The sequence below is a fragment of the Protopterus annectens genome, chromosome 6.part0, assembly GCF_019279795.1.
Source record: "Protopterus annectens isolate FY-2018-M chromosome 6.part0, PAN1.0, whole genome shotgun sequence".
In the NCBI taxonomy this organism is placed as follows: domain Eukaryota; kingdom Metazoa; phylum Chordata; order Ceratodontiformes; family Protopteridae; genus Protopterus; species Protopterus annectens.
The window spans coordinates 667,456,981-667,481,709 of NC_056737.1; the positions used below are offsets into that span (position 1 = coordinate 667,456,981).

Below are 24,729 nucleotides of genomic sequence, written 5' to 3' on the forward strand. Positions count from 1 at the left end.
CATTGCTGATACTGTACTGTACTGTAAAGGGGTTGGATGCTGCAGTCCTTTTTGGTGAAGATACCTAGTAACTATGGACCTGTTATCAGTTTGCCATCCATTCCCTATTGCAATATTACTAGCTTATCATTTTTTTAATGCAACTTAGGCAATTTATTCCTCAAGAGCAACAGGCACTTTATTTGTAGATGAAATAATGAAATATAAAATTGTTTGCTAGCAGCAACCTCTTCATTAGTTACAGATTTCTTTAATGAGGAATTATTTAGATGACTTTTACTTCTTCAGAGATTGTGCATATTTACTGATACTGGTGGACTGTAGAAGTTTGAGTAGACTTTTATGATAGAAATGTTCTGAATTGGGCAGTTTTGTTGTTATTGGTGCATGCATTTTGTTTCATTGTTTACTGGAAAAATGTTCTGAATTGGGCAATTTTGTCATTATTGGTGCATGCATTTTGTTTCATTGTTAACTGGAAAAATGTTGAAAACAAATTTCAAACACCCTCTAAGAACTGTACTATATTGTACAAGGAATATAATTTAATACAATCAGGAAGGTGTATCAAAGATCACATGTATGTTTCGTGTCCAAGGGGCCTTTGATTTGAAAACAGCCCAAAGTTAATCTTTATATGCCACTGGCAAAATGTATTTTCTTTGAATGTGGGTTGATGAGGGCTACCAAAAGCAAATGTCTACAGTGATTGACATCGGCACATCATGTGATATTGGCCAATTGGATGTGTGGTGGTTGGGACAGGCCTCATGATGGCAATCTCTTTGTCATTGTCTGCCTGTCTCTTCCCCACATCTGTGTGTGTGTATGTATGACCTATTATAGTGTTTTGGCCTTGGATATGTGTGAGTATTCTTATCCAATGTGTGTGCAAAGCATGAATGGTGTGCAATGTGGTGTGTGTACACAGACATCTGCAACTGACAGATATGTATAGTCCACTGTTGTTGTCAGACATGGGCTTCAGTTCTCTAAGTGTTGGAGCATGCCCAGTATGACCTTCTGTATTTTGTTGTCAGACATTGGCTTCATTTCTCTAAGTGAAGGAGCATGCCCAGTATGACCGTCTGTATTGAATGTGTGAATCCATTCCAGGTACATTGTACTCCAGTGCAGGATTTTGTGTTCTACACCTACAACTAGTAACCTGTTTCTGCAGGATATCTGTAGATAGGCTGACAATATGGAGTCACAATGGGCAGGGATACTGTAACTATTGTCTTTGCTGCTTGTATTACTTGGTTGGTGTTAGCAGAGATATTCAGACATATGTACTGTTTTACACTGTGATGTATTATGTCATCAACTACTGACAGATATACTTATTTTCTCACAGTTATTTCCTGGGAAATGCAAGATGAATGAAGCTGTGTCCAGTATTGTGGTTTGCAGCCTACATATTCTTGCACACTCATGCCATTCTGGAGGGGTAGCTGCAGACACTTGCTGATTGGTCTGTGTAAATGGTCCAGCACCTTGGTACTGTGGTGGCTGAGGATCCTCTGCTTGCACATCTATCAATATAACAGAATGGCCATCTCCTGCAGTGGCCATACCTCTCAGCTGTACAGATTCACCCAGGTTACCCAGAGGCAGGGCTCATATATCTGGTCAGGTCCCCTTCACATTGTGGTTTACAAGCAGGTTTGTAGCCACCCATTACTGGGTTTGCAGGCAGGGGTAGTATGGGCACACATCAGAGTTTCAGACTTCACACACTCCATGGCATCCATGCTTCTACACCCCCCACTCTGTTATTCTATCCTCTTCCTAACATTATGCAAGTGATAGCTGAGAAGTATCCCTATAGTTGTCCCTTCATCCCTGTGGTATTTAGGGGTTGGTTCACAGTTCATGTAGTAGGACATGGTGGGCATTCTACTGGGATTTGTCGACATGGCCTTGCATTTGTATTCTGTGGACTGTGTTATGTTGTTAGTTGGGACCCCATGAGATAACATGGCAGAACGGGTGAGGCACAGGCCTTTGGCAGAAGACAGTAGGGCATTTGGTAGTAATGCAGACCATCTGTAGCAGACCAGTGCATTCTGTCACACCTACAGTCCCAGGCTGCGAGCCACTGGATTCCCCTGGGGTGACAGGGTAAGTGTGTGAGGTGTTAATGGCAATAGTTCCTGCCCATATTAATCCATTGTTCTGTATGCTGGCAGGGTAGGAACATACCTGCATGGGACACCTCTTCAGCATGCTGCATTCTGTGGGTATTCCCATATAGAAGTGGGGGTCATTCCCAACAGCAGGGATATGACCTGTGATAAACCTGTGGCTGATGGTGGGGTGAGCTGAGTGCATGTGTGATATGGAAGCTTCTTGCAGCTGACTCACAGATATACCTGGGACATTCCCCTTATGCTGCCTTGTGTGTGGACATAGGCAGTCTCTCATTACTTTGTAACTGTGCCTTTTGTGGTCTGCCATTCATTGGCCAGACTACATCAGTATTCCATATTACACAGATAACTAATGTGCTGCTAACCTGTATGTACAATTCCAAAGGTGTGTGCAGTTGACAGTTACATTTTATGAACTCTGTCAGGGGTACTTCCACCTGTGCACTATCAGCAATTGATAGGAAGAGTGACTTACCCTGTGGCTGTGCCAGTATTGAGGATGGTGCTGGAGGGCTGACTATGTCAGATGTACATAGTACACTCCCTATACATGGTAAAGCACAGGTAGTGTCATGTTTGGCATCCCTTTTACTGTATGTGCAAGTCAGAGAGAAATGTCATTCCCTGGGTTCCTACCATGTCAGTGTATGTGCTATGCGTTGCCTCTTTGCCAAATCCTGGGCATACTGGGCACGCCTCCTTCTGCCTACATGGTCAGGCTCAGGTTGTTCCTCCTCTGAGTCACACTGTGCCTCTGCTGGCCTTGGCAATGGTGGGGGGCTGTGTGGCCCTGCCCCGTGCTGTTCCTGCTGCAGCTGTTTCCGCAGGATCATATTGTGTAGCATGGCACATACAATGAAAATTTGTGTACATGTAGCTGAAGAGTACTACAAGGTTCCACCAGATATATCCAGGCACCAGAACCATGACTAGATCATCTCAGACACATGCTCTATTATGATTCTGGTTTGTGCGTGTGCCTCATTATGGAGTTTTTGTTCAGGTGTATGTGCATTTCTGATGGGTGTCATCAGCCACGGCTCCAGTGCGTAACCAGCATCCCCCACTAGGTGGCCATTTGGGATGTCCCAACTGGCAAATCTCTGGTACAGCTGTGTCATATGCCAGATGTGGGAGTTGTGATAGCTTCCAGGGCTGCCAGCACACACATTCATTATAATGCCCTGGGCATCGCACATGACCTGGCAGTTAATGGAGGGGAAGCCCTTGCAGTTTATGTAAACCCTACCCTGCATGCCGGGTGGTGCTTTGATGTGTATGTGCATGCAGTCTATAGCACCCACTACCTCAGGGTATTCTGCTTTTTGGTGGAAGAGATGCATATTGCTGGTCAACGCCTCACGGGTGTTAAGGAAATATATGTGCTCACCAGCATGTGCTGACATGGCATCCAGGAACTGGTGGAGTACCCTGGATGCTGATGCCTGTGAGATCCCAATGATATCCCCAGTTGGCCTTTGAAAGGTACCTGTGGCTGGTATTCTTAAGCCTGCACATACCTTGGTATCCTCTGGGATGGGTTCCCCTCTGTTGGTTCTGTGTGTGAGGCCTGGCCGGCACAGCTCAACAATTTGCTGTAGGATATCCCTGTCCACCCAATAGCCCTCCACTATCTCCAACTCATGTAGCCCCTGGTAGGTTACCCAGGGTCTGTACAATATTCTCCTTCTCCTCACTGTGGGTTGGTCATCAGCATTCTCATCCTCACCACCCTCAGCCTCTTCCATATATTGATGTATGAGAGCAACAGCAGCCCCTATCATTTTGTTAGTTTTGTCAGGTAAAATTTCCCCATCTGTGTACACAAGTGGTGTAGAGTTTGTGGGAAAAATCAGAGTGAAAGGTGTTTGCATAGTTTAGAGTAGTGTGCTGGGCTGGGCTGGGCTGCTGTATGTGTAATTGGCTGATTCTGATACATTTCACCTGCCAGCTATGCTAGTTGTCCTTGATTGCCTTCCTACTATTGTTTTCCCTTCCCATTGCCTTCCAGTTTAAGCCCCGAGGTGTGCCGCATGTACCCAGTGCTCAGATGTGAACAGAGCCGCTATTTCCTGTTTTTTTGTTGTTGTTTAAGACCTGGTGCATGGAACGCACACCCGTTTAGGCAATGTAAACACTGCTAGGCAGCCTCAGACACCCCACCCCCACCTTAGCTGTGCTTAGCTAAGGGCAAATACAGGCCACAGAGCTTCAATAAGCTTACAGTATGTTTAGTTTCTGAAAAAGTCTGTTAGACGAATAGTGAATATTAAATTTTGACTACACTAAAAACTACTTATTGGAGTCCTCCTGGTGCATTCCTTGGTGTTTTTTTTATTTCTTGGTTTTGTTATTACACCTTTGCCTGGTACTGCTGTGGTTTTCAGTCAAGCTTACAGCATGCATGACACTCCCCTTTATGAGGTCATCTAACTTATGCTTATACCATGGTGTTGCTGCACCTACACGGTTGGGTGCAAGCTAACAGTGAGGGGAAATCTGTGATTCAGTATCAATCCCCTCATTTGCATAAAACTGACTGCTAATGCATGGTTACAAAACTGACAGCCTTCCCCCTTAGCAACCACTATTCCATGGTATTGTTGTCTTATGCATGCTATTGATTATTATGGCAGAATGCTGATAATGGTTTAAAAGCTTATTTCCAACTTTTTTTCTTTTTTTTGGACCGATTCCGTTTGCGCACCATTGCCCTATACTTAAACTGCCGAAATCGGCCAAAAAATATAAAAGCTATTTTTTATAATTTTGCAACTATTTACCATGCCAATGGCCATATATTTGGCCATTGGCGTGCCTACTACATTGAATACATGCTTTCTTTGGAGCTGTCATGTCTCCGTTTTTTAATTTGCAGAAATGTATTCAGTTAGTAGCCAAATTCATTTCTGCAGGTTACACTATTCCTGCACAGATGCCTGCCTGTTTCCTGGATTGCTAATTCACCTCATTTGCATGTTTTCCCCCTCAAATGGGGTAATTAGCATACAGGAGCTGTGTCCATGCAGGAATAGTGTAGGAGAGCTCATGCACGTCCCGGGAGCTCATTCCTGGATTGCTCGACAGCCATATTGCATGCAGCAGCTCTTGCACTATTCCTGCACACCGTGCAGAGCTTGCTGAATCCTGGGGACTATTTTTGCATTTAATGTAAATGTGGAAATGTCCTATTTTTTCATAATTTTTGTAAACATTCCCTAATAACGCCAGGTCTAAATATATATATATATATATATATATATATATATATATATATATATATATATATATATATATATATATATATATATATACATACCTTTACCAGGACTTCAGAAATTTTACTTTGAAAACATTGAAGAGAATACTCACTTCAGGAGTACAGGGAGTATCCTGCAAAGACGAGTATAATCTTACAGGATACATAGGAACTCTGCTTTCCTGATGACTATACAATTGTAGGAAACAATAAGTTAAGTATGCAGACTACAAAGCAAAAAGTCAAAAATACTCAGAAAGCAGTCTTTCCACTTAGCTCTAACAAATTCCATAGGTCAATCTTAAATCTACCTGCTACTCTTGCAAAATGGGCTCACCTTTCTCCACCTTATTTTTCTGAGTGACACCACTATTCATCCCCTGTGTATGCAATGTCTCCCCTTTTTCTTCTCTCCTACATTGTTTGCAGTATCTGTGCTATGAACCTTTCTTCATATTCTATACCCCCGTTGCTCTTTCCAGCTTAAGAATTCTTTGTCGTATACTGTTAATTACATTTATTTTTCTGACCTAGTATGTTTTTTAGAACAGAGTTTTGCATATCAAATCATGCTTTACCAACACTATATATAACAAGAAGATTATATCTACATCTCTGGAGTATACACCACTTGCTATTTTTTTGTATCTTTCGGCTTTTCCCAGGTAGGGGTCGCCACAGTGGAACTCCGGTCCACTAATGATTGGTAGTTGATTTTTACGTGTCGAGTTACCAGCCCTGACACACAACCTTCAATGAAGGTACACCCATTAATGCATATCTCCACGCAGAAGACGCTTTAGCTGAGAGTCGAACCGGACAGCGTCTTACTGTGAGGCGACAATGCTACGGCAGCACCACAATCGCGGGTACACTACTTGCTATACATCCCAGTATTTTTTTTTACATTATGGTTCTTCCTCAAAATGATTGTAACACCCAGGTACTTTTCTTTTTTCACACAATAAATACTGTGCCTAATATCCAATGTATATCAAAAAGTTCCTTTTGATTGTGTATAAACTTGTGGTCTTTTTACTTTGGTTGAGTCCAGCTGCCATGAATCTGTTCACCCTGAAAGCCATACCGGGAAATGGTACTGGCTGGATTCTCAAATTTTAGCCACTGAAATCGTCTTTTTGTTTTTTTCCACCAGCTTGGCCTATCTAACCTTGTGGGTGCCCTACCAAACCACTCATTTTCATTGCCTCCTGCAAGCTTAATCACTGAAGTCCTTTTTGTTTTCCTGTGCTAGCTTGACTGTCTAGCTCACCTTGGTGCACTACTCGATGTTTCATTCTTCCTCTGTCCCAATTAGGTCAGTACCCTACATCGCCCCATAAGGGCCATCTTTTCTAAGGGACAGTTAGCCTTTCAGTGATCTGACTTATTGCTACAGTAATGAGCAAAAGAGTCAAGCATCATCTCACCATCAGCCATAGGTGACAATTTACTTTTGTTCCAACTCTCCAAGTTGCTCATATGTGTCAAATGTGCAAGTCAGAAATGTGACAATCCTATTAGTGCTTTGAAAGCTTCAGTTCTCAGCCTACCTTACAACATGGTATTGTCATAAATCTGGTAAGCAAACCCACTTTAATAGTTGGGGCCAGCCTTCTGTACTCCAGCAACAGGGTCTCCTTTAACAACAGTGGTAGCTATCAGAAATGACATTCTTCCCCTTTTGGGTAGCTTCTCATGCACCAAGTCTGCTAACAGACCTCTGACATCTGTGTTATAGTTAGGGCCATAACCAGTGGAGTTGGCACCGATGTTTCAGTCGTGGTGCCATTTGTCAATAATTTGATCTTATTGTCTAGTCCCAGTGTGATCCATAGTACAGTCATGCACAGCCTAATCAGTCCAAGCATCAAACCCTGTGGCATTCCACTGGTCACTGGCTTTATACCTGCTAGTGCTTCCTGCTATTGGCTACACACTCCCTCCTATCAGTAAACCATTTCAGTAACCATCTGATTAATTTAGCTATTATGTAGAAATTGTTTAGCTCACTATGTTTATCCTATGAGGCACACTTGTGAAAGCGAATCTGAAGTCTAGATAAACTGCATCTACTAGGTTCTTCATGGCAATCTAACTGGTGAACTGTTAATGAAAGTGGATCTGCCTAGAATGATGACATCTGCTGTTGACATCTGCTAGATAATTTGCATTCAGGAATTCTTCCAGCACCCTACCCCCCCCCCCCCACCTTACTTACATACACACACACACACACACACACACACACACACACACACACACACACACACAGTTTTGTCAGTAGCTTTACCTTGGAAGGATATATGACTTTCTGGTCTATAACTACTGTACACTCTTCTAGACTCTCCTAATGTATATGTATAAAAGTACTGTTTTTTTATCATAGACCCAGCTTCAGGCATTTTTCAGACTCCAGGTGAAGTCAGCTCAGTTTTGTTAGTGGGTAACCCAATGTATCTGTTTGCTCTTTCAACACAAATGCTACATAGCTATCTTGATCCATGTTCTTATCTAGTTGAAGACCCCTGAGCAGTTCCTTCTCTATCCGTATCAGTATTTATCCTTGCTCAGTTTCCTTCTCATGCTGGCGCCTTACCATCCTGCTTATTCTGTAAAGAATGAAATAAACAGCTCATTAGCCTAATATCCTGTTATTTGCATACTTATTTTCCCTTGCATGCTAGTCTTGTCTCTTGTCAGATTTTTCTTGCATTTTTCTTATACATTTAGATGTGTTCTGTACAGATCCTTATTCATTCGTCCAGTTCCTCGTCTGAGGCTGCCAAGGAATGTAGATGCCTATTTCCTGGCCTCATTTTACCTTTTTTTTTTAATACCTGCCTTTCAGTTCATAATGTCCTGCAGTTTGTTGTATAACCAGGTAACTGTCTTTATACAATAAATGCCAGAAAACACAGAGTAAATCTTATTTTCAAAGTTGTCAACAGATGTCAGTAGTTGTTAGTAATATACTAACATTTTAACCTAGCACTGTTTAAAAATAACACCCTCAGCTCAAAATATAATAATAGTGAAAGTTTTGGCAGTTTCAAAATGTATAAAAGGCAGTTGTTTACATTCTGACCAGGGTTTTTTCCAGGTTAAGTCCAGTCCTCTTTTAAATATTAGGCATTCTTAACTACAGTGAAAATAAATTCCCTGAACACAAGAGTGCTACTTCTTGTACTGACTGACAGACTTTCTAATGTTCTTCTGAAACTGTTTCAGAAAACAAAAGATCTTACTTTGGGAGGGGTGACACTGTAACAGTAAACCAGATATGGGATAATTCACTGGAATAGTTGCTTTGGTTGTGGCCTTTTTCTCCCACAGATGACCAATTCTCCCTGCAATGGTCAATGCCAGTCTTGTGGTAATTTTAGTAGTGAAGACTGCAGACATGCAACTTCTGTATAAGCAGTATTGAAATGCATTCAGACCAGTTCTACTTACTGCTTCAGATCTGTTATGTGGTTGGCAAGGTTTCCTGCTTCTTTGAGTGTACTTGTGGTTGCTAGGTTACCTAGGTATAATTTCTTCAGCTGTTTTTTCACTAAAAGAAGACTTCTAACATTGAGATCAGGATCCCATCAGAATCTGCTAATAACTTTACTTGCCACAGACAAATTGCGCCTAAAAACTTCAGCCTTGATTATCTGTTTTGCCTTGCACCAAGTCTCAGCTGAGGTCTTTGTCAACTTTGTTAAAAAAATAAGGTTGCTATATTGATAATACTTAAGACACAAGTCATAAGTAGTAGAAATGAAGCTCCATAAGTCATAAATGTTTTCCAAAACACACCAAAAGAAGATAAACGTCATATGAAATACCCATAAACAAGCAGTTCTCTAATGACATATGAAATGCAAAGAGAGAAAAACTGAGTAGCATAAGCAGGCAGTAACTGAAGAAAATGAAAAAATCTTCCTCCAGTTCAAAAGAGAATAGTCTTTCCAACAGTTTCTACTTCAGGAATTCAGAAAACTGTCATAATGATGTCTAATGTGACGTCACCTATTACAGCGTAGTTCAGCTTGTTATGAAATAAAAGCTCCTATCTCATTGCATGTCCTTTAACCTGAACCAAAGTTTTTCATGCCCATGGACTTTTTTCAGAATCTTGAATGTATTTTAATTGAGACCCTCAAACATTTGCTTCCACAATTAACATCAAACAAGCTGTCATTAGTAACACCTGTATGAACATTATTGTTCCCAATGGTGTTATCTACTCTGTAATATCAAACATTTGACTGCAAAGGTTTTGCTAGACAGTATTTTATAATTGCTCAAAAGGCTATAATTTCTCATATTTATCTACTGTATTATCAATGGTACAAGCACCTTTGAGTCATATACTGAGTCAGTGCAAATGCCACCTTCATCAGTATTAATTATGTCGTAGAGGGAAAAGGAAAACTGAAAAGAGCTCTTTTTTTCCTGAAGAAAAAGAAGACTTCCACATTAGTTAGATATGATCTCCAGTGGGCCCATATTCAGACCACAATGTCATATTCCCCAGTTAGCTGACTCCTCACCTGAAGATGTTCCCTTTGAGAAAAATGTAACCTCTCAGAATTCTTTGAGCTCCCTTCAGAGATCTATTATCCTCCATTCCCCAAAAAAAGTACTGTGAAATGATAAAGGAAATAAACTAAACACTCCTTTCTATCCTGAATATTTCTTAAGTTACTACCTCACAACATCCAGACATACAACCTTCAGCTATCCAAAAGGCAGATAGACTTTACAGAGCTCCACCTAATAGGCCTGATATATTCAATAATTCATATTCTATTCTTACAACTATAGCATTCAGTTCAAAGCAGTTTAATAAGAAAAGTGTCCCTTTGACAACGGTGCCACCTGATAAAGAATCCAAAGTGTTCAAAAGATTTGAAAAAGAGAGTTTGCCTCATTCAGTTTATCTTTCAGGGCAAGTTGCTAAATGTTACATATGGTTTTATATCAAAACTCCATAGTAAAACAGTTTCAGAAAACAAATCAGTGTTTCCATGATGGAGATATTAGAGATAGATGTTTCCGTGATGGAGATATTAGAGAATAGACTTGTAAAGTTCACTTCTATGACAGACAAATAGGGTAGACAAAATAAGAACATAAATACTTAAATGTCCCTGTGACTACTGCAGTTTCTGTCAAAACATACACCTGACTAAGAACAAAACATATGTAGAAGATATGTGTTGCTTTGTAGGCCTTACCAATATATTCTGACAATCTGTTTAGGACAAAACCAAATGTAAAATGGGTATGTCATCAGATTGTAACACAATTCTCGTATGAATTTCCGTGAGCTAAGTGACCATGTTACATAAACCATCACCTTGTCAGACAGCAGTTTTACGTAAATAGTAGTATTCTTCCTCATTTAGTCATACCTGTAAGTCAACAGATAACCCAGCAGTTAAAAAAAGAAAAAAAAAAGGTGCTTGGTGGCCTCACAATCCTGCTGCCTATCCCTTCTCCTCCCAAGCCTGTATGGAGGAAATTTCAGCATTACAGCAAATCTTGCCAGCATATTGCAAAATACAAGTGGGTTCTTCTGTTTTAACAAAACTATGCAACTGATATTCCAATTGCTCCTGCTTCTAGTAACTTCATTGATGCCAGCAACTAATAGTTCAAGTTCTTCAGATAAAAATACAATATCATAGGAGCCACAGCATCAGAAGGGTAAGTGGTTTTGATCCAGATTTTTTTGTAGATAACAAAGAACAAATAGAGAGCACTTTTGAATCTATAAACTCACAAGAATTTCAAATTCTAGATGGTGACATAACATTCTAATAGCAATTGTAGGACAAATTATTTTGTGAACACTCTGCAAACATGGTAATGGCTATCTGCATATTACAGTTAGACCTGCACTTAAGAAAATATATGTATTTTTAAATGGTAAACCAGTTTCAGTCTGACACTCTTCCATTCAGGCTATAATCAGGACACTTAGACCATCAGCTATCTCAGGTAGTGATTGCTCCAGAATGAGAGTACTGTATTTCTTTCTAAATAAGACCTAACCAGAGAGTAAGGCCTAGCATGGTTTTTCCAGCGTGTTCATGATATAAGCCCTACCCCAAAAATAAGCCCCAGTTCCGATTCTTACTGTAACCTAATCATCACTCACACTTGACGATTGAGATCCTTGGCACATAAACCCACGCAGGTGTACTTTGATCAGTCAAAGTACAGACAAAGTGCGGGAAGTACGTGCTTATGGTAACGAGCAGCTGTGGTAGTGTCTTCTCTTCATAACTTCCGCCATTTTGTGTTGCCACTCCGGTTGCATAAGTCTTTAATTAGCCCCCCCCACCAGACAAGATGAGTGCAAAAAGAAAGAACTATTCCGTCGAGTACAAGAAAGGAATCGTGGAGGACTCCTGTGGAAAGAACCTGACGGCTTTCTGTAAAGAGAAGAAGTTAGATCTCCAAATGGTCCAAAAATGGCGAAGAGCGTATGTTAACCTCAGTCAACAGGCCAATGAGGGAAACATTAAGAAGTGTAAGTGTGGATCAGATCGGCAACTATTATTTCCTGAGTTTGAAGACATCATCTGTGAGTGGATTGCTAACAGGAGAGCAAAGGCTTTGGTTGTGCACAGGTCTGATATTCAAGCATTTGCCCTTGCAATAGCACCACAGTTAGAAATATCCCCAGAAGAATTCAAAGCATCACAACATTGGCTGGATGGCTTCCTTCAGTGATATGAACTGTCTCTAAGAAGATCAACAACACTGTTCAAGCTGGAAGATACGGAAGTTATTAAACATGCACTTGCGTTCAAGTCCTTTGTTGATGGCATTGACTTTTCTAAATACCAACTCTCCAACATGATCGTTATGGATGAAACTGCAGTGTTTATGGGCCAAGGATCTCAAACAACAATTGATCAGAGGGGTGTCTTGTCAATCTACATTCCCTCCACTGGTTACGAGAGTGTACGTGTTACCTGTATTTTGGCAATTCATCTAGATGTAAAGAAAACCCCACCTCTAATCATTAGTAAGGACAAGAAAGATAAGATTGAACATGTTTCAGGCATTTACATTCTTGAAACCGAAAAAGCCTGGTACACACAAGCAGTTATAAGGAAGTGGGTCGATGTAATGCTGCCACTTGTTTTGCAAGGTGGCGAAAGAGGTTTGCTAATCTGGGATTCAGCCAGCACTCACTGCGCTAAAGAAACAAAGAAATTCCTAGCACGGAGGAAAACAGATCAAATAATGATTCCTGCAGGAATGACTGCCTATCCCCAGACTCTTGATATTGCAATAAACAAGCCATTCAAGGACCATTTGCGCATGGAACTCAATGACTACATTGAAAATAGAATGGAGAGAAATCAGCATGGAAACTTTGTGCCTAGCCTGCAAGAGGTTGTGACTTGGGTGAAAAATTAATGGGATAAAATCACTGATAGCTGTGTTGCCAATGCACTACGAGCAGGCTACTTGGACAAGCAGTGCTCATTTAAGGAGAGCTCAATTGCTAGGCATGACAGACTAGGGCCAATGGTGCTACAGGAAATGGATTCGCAAGAAATTCAGGCCGAAATTTGGGGGTTGGACACTTATGACAATGTCCCAGAAGAAGATAACATGACTATTTGAATAACTGTGAAAGCCAAGGTGCAGATATTCTGGAGTTGAAATGTTTGTTGCACTGTTTATGTAGAATTCTCACACAACTGTCAACCCGTTATTAGAACTGTTGTCAAATAATAGAAAAGTACGAAATAAATGTAAATTGGTGTACATAAATAAATGTCGATTTTTGTACATGAAGAAATGCCGATTTGTGTTCATTAATTAATGTCAATTTTTGTACATGAATAACTGAATAAAGGTAGATTGTTGTACGGTGCAAGTAAGTAAGGCATCCCCTGATAATAAGCCCTAATGCGCATTTCGCCAGGAGAAAGAATATAAGACCCGGTCTTATTTTCGTGGAAATACGGTATAACCTGCAACAGTTGCAGTATGCTTCTAGACATTTCTTATGTCTTTCAGTTCAGAATTACTGGTCTTTTCCAGATCAGCAACTTCAGATAATTTAAAAGATATTAGAGAGGTCTGCAAACCATTCAAAGCTGTCCATACCATTTTTGTTTCAGGTTGCCCAAACCAAAATCAGAACCTATTGAACCATCTGTCTATAACTAGGGGTATGTGGGTCATGAGAAGGTCTTCAGGTCATCCAACAGCCCCAGATGCTCCTTTGTGTGTTTACTAATGATGTGGAAGTCATAGTCTCCCCTACGAGTTCCCTTGATGTATAGGGATAAAGCCCAGACTATAACCCAGGTAACATGAGTTCATTTAGCATCTGTTGATCTTTGTAGCTGGCATGATGAAAGAAAGAATGATGGAGCATTGTCTGCTCACCTGTTTCTAGGGGCAAAGACTGGGTGATGTGATGGAGGAGGTGGGACTTTTCCCTGTTGCCTCATTGGAGACCAGGACTTGTAAAGGCTGTCTGGTTGAGTGACTGGGCAAGATTATGTAGGCATCTACATCCTATAAGACACAGGTTATAGGTGCTTGTTAGATAATACCTCATTACCTGCCCAGCCTACAGCATGATTCCTGTACACTAGAAGGATAGAATCATGGACTATTAAAGCCTGCCTCCATGAACAGCAGTTTCATCTCCCAAGCTCACTCATCTCCTGTAAGAGAGACATGATCCTGACATTCAGAACCAGTGACTGTGACCCAGAGGAGTTAAACATCCAGACAAAGACACCTATAAATGACTGCAGTACTGGGGGAAAGAAATAATGATGCTGCAAGCCATGCTGCCACTGAGCATCTCACACAAAACCCAAATGAAGTAACCTGCAGAGAAAAAAAAAGTTATTCACCCTGTGAGTGCCTATTAAGTAATATGAGTGATATGTCCAACAGCATGGCTGTAAACATGAAACCATGTTATATACATATAGACTTTGAATGGGATCTGATGCAGAGGACAAAGATTGTCTCCTTCACTATGGCAAAGTTGTTTGTAGACACCTGCAAGTGCAAGGACTTAGCCATGAGTACAGTTTGTTTCCACCCCTCTAGTTGTTTGTGAAACACCTAACCACCCTTGCCTTCCTTCCCCCATAGATATTTTGCCAGTGTGTCAAACCCTCCTGGGCATTTCTTGGAATAGGCAAAAGGACTTCTGTGATGGCTGGAGGGCAGCTAATTTTATTTGTGCACTAAGAAATATTAAATGATTCTCCAAGACAAAAATACTCCAGCTTTCCCAAATTCCTTATGTGCTATGTATGACAGCTGTCTTTAGTATGGCCCCAGGTCACGGAATTCCATGCAGACATGACTTCCTGCTGCATACCAGACAGTTGATTTTTCCCACGCTACTGTAAATTATCAAAGCCAGATAGGAGAGGGCAAATGATGTGTGAGAGGTAACTTTGAGAACTAGTCATCTGCACATCATTGGAGAGACCAGACATAGATACAGTGAGGCTACTCATCATCTTAAAGAACAGACAGCAGTACAGCATCACCGAAGGAATGGCTGTCTACACATGACTCCATCACCAAGTCTGCACACAGCATCAAGGTTTATATACGGAGAGACATGCCTCTGCATGCTCCGAAGGAATAGCTGTCTACACATGACTCCATCACCAAGTCTGCACACAGCATCAAGGTTTATATACAAAGAGACATGCCTCTGCGTGCTCTGAAGGAATGGCTGTCTACACATGACTCCATCACCAAGTCTGCACACAGCATCAAGGTTTATATACGGAGAGACATGCCTCTGCATGCTCCGAAGGAATGGCTGTCTACACATGACTCCATCACCAAGTCTGCACACAGCATCAAGGTTTATATATGGAGAGACATGCCTTTGCATGCTCCGAAGGAATGGCTGTCTACACATGACTCCATCACCAAGTCTGCACACAGCATCAAGGTTTATATAAGGAGAGACATGCCTCTGCATGCTCCAAAGTAATGGCTGTCTACACATGACTCCATCAGCAAGTCTGCACACAGCGTCAAGGTTTATATATGGAGAGACATGCCTCTGCATGCTCCGAAGGAATGGCTGTCTACACATGACTCCATCACCAAGTCTGCACACAGCATCAAGGTTTATATATAAAGAGACATGCCTCTGCATGCTCCGAAGGAATGGCTGTCTGCACATGACTCCATCACCAAGTCTGCACACAGCATCAAGGTTTATATATGGAGAGACATGCCTCTGCATGCTCCGAAGGAATGGCTGTCTACACATGACACCATCACCAAGTCTGCACACAGTATCAGGGTTTATATATGGAGAGACATGCCTCTGCATGCTCCGAAGGAATGGCTGTCTACACATGACTCCATCACCAAGTCTGCACACAGCATCAAGGTTTATATGTGAAGAGACATGCCTCTGCATGCTCCAAATGAATGGCTGTCTATACATGACTCCATCATCAAGTCTGCACACAGCGTCAAGGTTTATATGTGAAGAGTCATGCCTCTGCATGCTCCGAATGAATGGCTGTCTACACATGACTCCATCATCAAGTCTGCACATAGCATCAAGGTTTATATACGAAGAGACATGCCTCTGCATGCTCTGAAGGAATGGCTGTCTACACATGACTCCATCACCAAGTCTGCACACAGCATCAAGGTTTATATATGAAGAGACATGCCTCTGCATGCTCCGAAGGAATGGCTGTCTACACATGACTCCATCACCAAGTCTGCACACAGCATCAAGGTTTATATACAGAGAGACATGCCTCTGCATGCGCCGAAGGAATGGCTGTCTACACATGACTCCATCACCAAGTCTGCACACAGCATCAAGGTTTATATGTGAAGAGACATGCCTCTGCATGCTCCGAATGAATGGCTGTCTACACATGACTCCATCACCAAGTCTGCACACAGCGTCAAGGTTTATATGTGAAGAGTCATGCCTCTGCATGCTCCGAATGAATGGCTGTCTACACATGACTCCATCATCAAGTCTGCACATAGCATCAAGGTTTATATACGAAGAGACATGCCTCTGCATGCTCTGAAGGAATGGCTGTCTACACATGACTCCATCACCAAGTCTGCACACAGCATCAAGGTTTATATATGAAGAGACATGCCTCTGCATGCTCCGAAGGAATGGCTGTCTACACATGACTCCATCACCAAGTCTGCACACAGCATCAAGGTTTATATATGAAGAGACATGACTCTGCATGCTCCGAAGGAACGGCTGTCTACACATGACTCCATCACCAAGTCTGCACACAGTGTCAAGGTTTATATACGGAGAGACATGCCTCTGCATGCTCCGAAGGAATGGCTGTCTACACATGACTCCATCACCAAGTTGGCACAATTATGTCCCTAACACCAACATAACTCTTCCTGCAAAATGTGATGATGCGTACTCCTGGTCATCACAGACATGGACCATGCTCTGCCTAAGGTTCCTACACTTCAAATATCCAGAACATAAAGTGGTTAAAGTCATTGTAGTGTATGTAGGTGGGCAAACTTTCTATGTATGTGTCCTGTGTTTGACCTTGTCTACAGCTGGGTAACTGTACAGACAAGCTGGTTTGAGCTTAAGGCTGTCACTTTATATGTATGAGTTCACCTTTACTGCATCAGCCTCATGTGACATAGTAAATTCTGACATTGCTATTGCGACAAGGGAATGTTATTTCAAATGATTAATTTAATTCAAGGTTTCTATTACTGCTTTATATTAACAGAAAGCTATAATAATAACCTATATAATGAGTACTAATTCTAAACAGTAATATGATCTGTGCGATTTCTTTGGAAAGATCTCTTTCTGTTTGTTTTTCCAAATGTAGCCATTTTGTGTAAGAGACATTAACGTAAATAGATAAAAGGAAAAAAAAATAAAACACTGCATGTAACTGGAGTCCTTGAGCACTAAATGTATTTATTTTTTCTTCCATGCAGATTGGCATTAACAAAGCTGGATATCTTGGATGTGTTAAGTGAAATTAAAATTGGTACAGCCTATAAACTCAATGGAAAGCGAATACCTTATTTTCCAGGTATGGTATAATCAAGTGTGTATTTGGTTAGCACATTAAAATTATAGTTTTACCTTTGGAGAAATGAAGGACTTGCTCAAAAGTTTCATTTAAAGGTCTACCAATCTGCGTGAGAGCCTAAGTTCAAAATTATTACAAATAAGTTTACACTGTTTCAGTGTTTGAGGTTATCATTTTTATGAGGTTATTCCAATGTAGTCCTCTAAACCATAGATGACCCATCCCCCTGTTTGGCTTGGTGGATGGGGGGAATGGGAACTCCTCAATAGGAGATGGCGAGGAATGAACCTGCTTGCCTCCAATATTACATGTTTTGCTCATGAGAGCATTTTTATATGTGCCCTGTGGAATTCCCTTAATGACCCTTGAGGGAGTTGCTGCTGCCTATAAAGTGATCAGCTCCTCTTTTGCCTAACCACTTGGTAGTTTACAGATACCCCTGTCATGCTCTGGGCCCTCCACCAGAGTCGGTGCTCTAGGCATACCTCCTGCATATCTGCACTCGTTCATCCAAACCTGGCACGCAGACAGTTGCTTTTATTCCTCTTTTCATCATCCTTTTCAGTGCCCAGACCACTGAGGGAATTCAGGTCATCTGGGTCGCAGTCAAGTAAGTGAGGCTGCTTCATAGTCATGTAAAATTAAACCCTGTTAGAAGAGGTATATTCTAGGACATCAATGTGTTTGTAAAAGGAATGAAACTATTGATTTGTAGCGTTGCATGAATGAAAGCAAGACACAAGTGTATGACTTTCATCATTGTAACTGTATTAATATAATTTCTCAGCATAGCTTTTGCAGATTACATTAGATTATTTTTTTTCTATGTGCTATCCAATCATCCTAAAATGAGTTATACTTCATTGTTTTTTTATACTGAGAAGTGTGACTCAAAAACACTTAAAAAAGATTACTTTTTGCAGGGGGCTACATTTCTGTGTAGACATATACATACATGGCAAGTATAAAAATACACACACACACACACACACACACACATATATATATATATATATATATGTGTGTGTGTGTGTGTGTGTGTGTGTGTGTTTGTGTTTGTAAACATATATGTTTGCAGCATCTACCATCTGAGAATCATGTAATTGTTAACATTTTTTGGTATGAAAAACATCATTTCAGTTATTCAGATTATGTTATAATCAATTTCTTAAAGATCAACTATAATGTAATTCTATGGATTTGCATTTCTCTGTAGTGGTGCAACAGTGGAATTAGTATATTTAAGTTCTAAGGTGTGGTGGCAGTGCCCCCCGTGTTAAGATAGTGTTTGAAGTTGTAGTTGATTCACTTTAGTTTATTTCAATTTTAAGGTAATTACATTTATGATTGCACATGTAAACATTAGTTTTAGAGTTTTTTTATGTTATTCATTGCCAGTACAATAGTATGATTTTATTTATTTATTACATTTGTTAACCGGGTAGTGTCTAACTGAGTTAGAAGCCAGTGGAGGCCCGGGGAGAAAAGCTCCACATGTAGTAATAAAGCTTACGGTAATAATAATTATTATACAATAGTCAGTAAGAATACAAACAACAGTTTACACAAGTATATAGAGTCCCAAGTACAAGCCATTGTAAACTTATACAGAATACTAATTACAAGGACAGTGTGTGTAAAATAAATTAAGACAGTATGCATGCATTTTGAATACTATTTACAACAACAGCGTGCATAAAATAAATTTAGAGGCAATATATCAACAGTGACATGACAGGGAGTTAATTACTATTCTGTGTGTATGTACAATGTGGCTGAAATCAAAGAATCTCTGTTAATTAAAACAGTGTAAAAGTTATGGGCCAGCAGTGTTTGAATGAGAAACGAAGGGAGTATAGAAGGATGTAAAGTAGAGAAAAAAGGTAAGTTACATGGAGGTAGGAAGCAATTAGCCTGGTGAATGACAGGAGCAGAGCCAGTGTGTGTATATATATATATATATATATATATATATATAATATGTGTGTGTGTGTGTGTTTGTGTGCATATTTATTTACATACACACACATATATATATATATATATATATATATATATATATATATATATATATATTCATGCATACATCAACTCCACAATCATACAGTCATACAACAGTAGGGGTGAAATGAATAACCCCACTGCAGAGTAACACCAGCTTATACACCATTAAGTAAGTAAGCTTTTGATAAGCTGTGATCCAAAGAAATTGCACTAAATTTGCTCAAAAACTGTATTTGAAGTGTAAGATACACAGTTCAGCTAAAAAAAAACATTAATTTTCTACATTTCATGACATTTGTTAATTGGGCAGTAAGCCTATTTCGTTTGTCAATTTAAGTACCTTAACCATCTAGCATCCTCACACCATTCCTTCCTCCTCTTGCTCTCTTTAAAACTGTCCCATGCTCTCTAAAATATCTCTCTGGATTCCCTCTCCAGCACCTATTCCAGTAGTCCATCCCATGGGTCCACAACCCTCTCTGTGAAAATTTATTTTTGGATAGCTACAGAGTAGTTAGTCCTTAGAATCTTCTGCCTCTACACTCCCTTTCTACTGTTGTCCTTCCTGTTCAAAATTATCCCTTCACATCTGTCCTAGTCCAGTAATCCATCCCATGGGTCCACAACCCTCTCTGTGAAAAATTATTTTTGAAGCTCTAGAGAGTAGTTAGTCCTTAGAATCTTCTGCCTATACACCCCCTTTCTACTGTTGTCCTTTCTGTTCAAAATTATCCCTTCACATCTGTCTTTGACATGATGTTATGTGGTAGTATTATGTCCACCCCTACCCCTTCACCCCCATCTCTTTCCAAGAGAAAGAGAAGAGTTTTAGCTCCTCTAGCTTCTGGTCATATTCCTTCCCTTCCATCCTGTGGAGCTTTCTGATAGCTTTCTTCTGTATTCATTCCAGCACCACAATCAGTGTCTGTTGTTATTTAATAGTATCCATTACTTCTTCATTCCTATAAAGTAGAGTGTTACAGCCAGTTGCATAGCTGGGATGGAACAAAGGAGGTAGCCTCCCCAGGTGGAGAGCATTGGGGGTCACAATCAGCAGATGCAGCTGGGTTTTCCATGCATGTACATTACCGGCATTCAATAAATGAATGAAGGTGTTTGCATTACCAGTCTGAACTGAAGCACTTTAGCAATCATTGTGTGGTATAACTGTAATAACTGCTTGCTACAAATATAGCAAGTAGTGTGTTACAGTTTAAAAAGCAAACAGTTCTTTTCTTTTTTCATTAAATCCCATTCTAGGACTTCAGTAATGAAATGCTTTAGTGCTCTGTATGTGACCGTAACAACTACTTGCTACAAATGTAACAAGCAGTTGCTACAGTTAAAAATGAAGGAAGAGGTTTTTTATTTTGGTTGGTTGATTGGTTGTTTTGTAGAACTGAAACACTTTAATGCTTTATGTGTAGACTGTAGTAGTTGCTTCCTACAAATGTAGACGTGTTAGAAGCAATCGCTACAGTTTAAAGGGATAATTAATGGAGGAAATGTGAATCCTTAAAATTTTGAGGAAAGAAAAGAAGCTCTAAAATGAGTAGAAGGTACATAGAAGGAAGAAAACAATATTGTTAGCAGAAATTGTAGTAAAATCAAACATCAGGAGTATTTGTTTTTCACAGAGAGAGTAGTGGTATGGAAATTGAAACAGAATACTTTTTAAAGGTGGGCAACATGTATTAATAAAACAGAAGGACTTGAGGTTTGGGATAGGTGGAGAAGTTTACCAGTAGAAGCAGTGTACTAACTGTACATATTAATGCCCTTTGAAAAGTGTGAGGACAAAAGCAGTAAGAATTCAAGAATTAATACAGATAATATTCACTAATTCCAAGACTGTTGTATCTCATCCAAGGTACAATAACGTCAGTATTACCATATATAAGTAGCAAGGGTGTAGAGGCACAAATTCTGCCACATCACTATATGTTAAGAAACAAAGCTCTTTGTGCAACAATTTATTAAAAGTATAACAGCAAGGTTTGAAATTTGGAGTTTTTTGTACGAACTACAATTTAATTTTCCAAGTGTTGGGACCTGCAACATAATGACTTGTATGTCTTGTGAGAAGCCATACATATTAACCTACTTGATGTTCTTTTAGATTATTTCTGCCTTATAATTGGTATGCTGATATGTTTATAATGTATGAGGTACAAAACAGTATCATGTTTTTAGCCAACACTGCATATGCATAATAATATAAGTATTAAGTCATATTAGCAGTAGACATGCTAATATTTGAATTTAGTGGCATTTTTGGGTTATGTATGCTGTGTTAACACTGGCAAAACTTAGTTTTATTTTTTACAATTATCACTTTTGATACAAAATCTAGGCTATAAACACAAATAACAAAGTACTTCTGCAGTCATCCACGCTTGGAATAATTATATTTGTGTTTCTGTGGCATAAAACAAAGCAGTAACTTAAATATTGTCATTAATCAGTCATGTTTCTTCTTCCTTTCAGCTAACCAAGAAATTCTGAATAGAGTAGAAGTGGAGTATGAAACATTTCCAGGTTGGAAAACTGACACTACTCGTGCCAGAAAATGGGATGACCTTCCCCTAAAAGCACAGAACTATATACGTTTTATTGAAACACAAGTGGGAGTTCCAAGTAAGTGAAAATATTAGTTGGTGTGATGTATGTGCTTGCTATATGTTTTTTGAACTCCCCAAGATTCTTGGCCTATCAGTTTGCCCCAGAAAAGTTTATCTACTACTGAACACTTCTTTAGATTTCATTGTTTGTATTCAGTCAATACTCAGGAGATTTAAAGTCCCGAATATGTCCCCAGAAGTTCAGTACAACAAGAAAGCTATACAGAATCTGATTGCAATACAAAGGACACTATTATATTGTCAAATTGATAGCATAAAAAGATATAACAGCAGTAGCCTTAAAATGGCTGCCAAGATAGGCTACTCAACTGAAATGTATTATTTATGTATTTATTTAATTCTGAATGAAAATATTAACTTTTGACAGAAATTTAAATAGGAAAATATTCTACTGAATTGATTAGATGTAAACCAGAAAACAAAATCACAGAATTTAGAGTCAGAGTCTTCTGTCAAAAAACACTTTTGGACAACTGTATTATCTACTTCCCCAGTCAGGCTGTTCCCTGTGCTGAGGCCCACATGAGGGGAAAACCTCAGCAAGAGACCAGTCTCTGAATCAGAAAGGGTTATCATGAGACACAAACCTTCTGACATAAGGCTTCCATATTACTGTAAGCCTTTCTGAATCCTCCCATATCCCCTCATAAATGATCCCCATGTAGTTTGATAGGGTACTAAACATCCACTTCTTGTGATGCTCGCTATTATCCATTCATTTATGCATGAAAATTTAACTATGATGTCTTCTTTAGTACTGGAAGCAGCATCAGAGAGCTAAGGTCTAATAATTAGTAATAATAGTGCTTTCTCACATAATGCATCTGATAGGTGAGAAAAGTCTGAGATTATTGACATTTAATGTATTGTGCCTTGATTTGGTGTCATAAGTAAATATAGTCCTAGGTAAAATAAATGTGTTACAATATATTGTACTGTGTGTATATGATAGTGGTACAAATGTTGTGTCAAAGGAGGATTCTGCCAGCACAGCTATCCGATATTTTGTAAATAATTATATGTCATGTGTGAATATCAACATGATTTATATAAGATGTTTGTGTTATAAATGTATTAGAACTGTATGCCATGTGTATATCAAACTGATGGTACAGCAGTATGTGTTGAAAAGGTTTTTGCAAAGTGCTGTTTGAAATGTAACCACAGTGTACCCTACTGGAATAAAACAGAAATGTACATGCACTATTGTAACTGTTTAAATGTATATATTTTAACAGTGGAAACTGAAATACAGGAGGTTAACTTTAGAAAAATAGCTGAAATTAAATTACTATATGGCTAGGCCATAAAAGATGGTATCTTTCAGTTTTTAAAGCAGCTAGAGACAGAGTCTGTGCTGAAAAACGTTCTGTATTGTCTTCAGCGTGAACTAATTACTACCTCAGAAAGCATGAAGGAATGTAATTCTTTTATGACCTCCAGCATCTGCCAAAGATCTGAGGTCTATGTATTTTTACAGGTAGTTGCTAAATACTGTTAGTTTCCAGCAGTGGGGGTTTCATCTGGGAAAGAATCAGATGACAAGAAATGACATCATTCTTCAAGCTATCCCAGCAGTAGTATTTGAGATATTAATTTGAGAAGCCTCTTAGTGAGACAGAGCATTCTGTATTCTGTCTTGGACCTGACAAGAACCATTCACCACACATCTGCCTTGCTCTAATGAAGTAAGTTTCTAGGGTATAGTAACTCTCTTAGAAATAGTCAAGAATATAGTGAAACTTAGTTTAGATATTTTCCTTTATTTATCTGAGACTGTCCTGCAATGTTGTTTTAAATATTTCCTGTGGTTTTGAACAGTCACTGCAGATATATATTTAGTATTGTCTTGATCTTTTATTATTTATTATTACATATATGTGGCTGATCTGTGTAAAGATATTTAAGTTTTGAGAGTATTTGCATATTTATTTGGTGACACTGTGTGCGCTACTCCTGATAGCCTTGCTCATGGCCCAATTACCATTTGTATTAATATTAATATTATACAGTAAGACTGGACACCCTTTGTTAAGGGCCTTAAACTAGCTGATAAGGAGATGGCTGGTGGCAGCAGTAACTACCTTATCGTTTTGGCAGAAGGGAGCATAGCTAGTAAACTTGTGCCAGCCTCCCCCAGGTTTGTGTGTGTCTGTGTGTGTGTGTGTGTGTGTGTGTGTGTGTGTGTGTGTGTGTGTGTGTGTCTGTGTGTGTGTGTGTGTGTCTGTGTGTTTGTGTAAATCAAACCTCAAAGAGTGTATCAGCTACTTGGGCAGGGACACAAAGCACTGGTTGGACAGAGAGGGTGCTGGTAGGTCTTGTCTTGGTCGCTCAGCTGAGATCTCAGCTTTATAACTGTGCCAGTGGATAGTCTTTTTGGGGATCTGGAGGAAGAGTGAGAGGGAGAAACTAGCCCCAGACTGACCATGGTTTCTGTGTGCTCTTAAGGCAAACTGCACTTGATGCAGAGAGCTACATCTGGAAATACTGTGTGTGTACTTGTCATCCTACCAGTGAATGTTCCCCCACTGTTGCCAGTGGTGAAGATTGAGGCTCCTTGATTACTGGTCCAGTGGTGGGGTGTC

At 39.8% G+C, this 24,729-nt stretch overlaps 1 protein-coding gene across 1 annotated transcript in view; it reads left to right on the plus strand.

Annotated features, from left to right (window-relative positions):
- The window catches only part of ADSS1 (adenylosuccinate synthase 1), a 512,348-nt gene that overhangs the window by 426,994 nt on the left and 60,625 nt on the right, over positions 1-24,729 (plus strand). The window contains exons 11-12 of the mRNA XM_044074349.1: positions 17,401-17,498; positions 21,990-22,139. Of these exons, the coding sequence (XP_043930284.1) occupies positions 17,401-17,498; positions 21,990-22,139 (248 nt within the window). The remainder of the gene's footprint in view (positions 1-17,400; positions 17,499-21,989; positions 22,140-24,729) is intronic.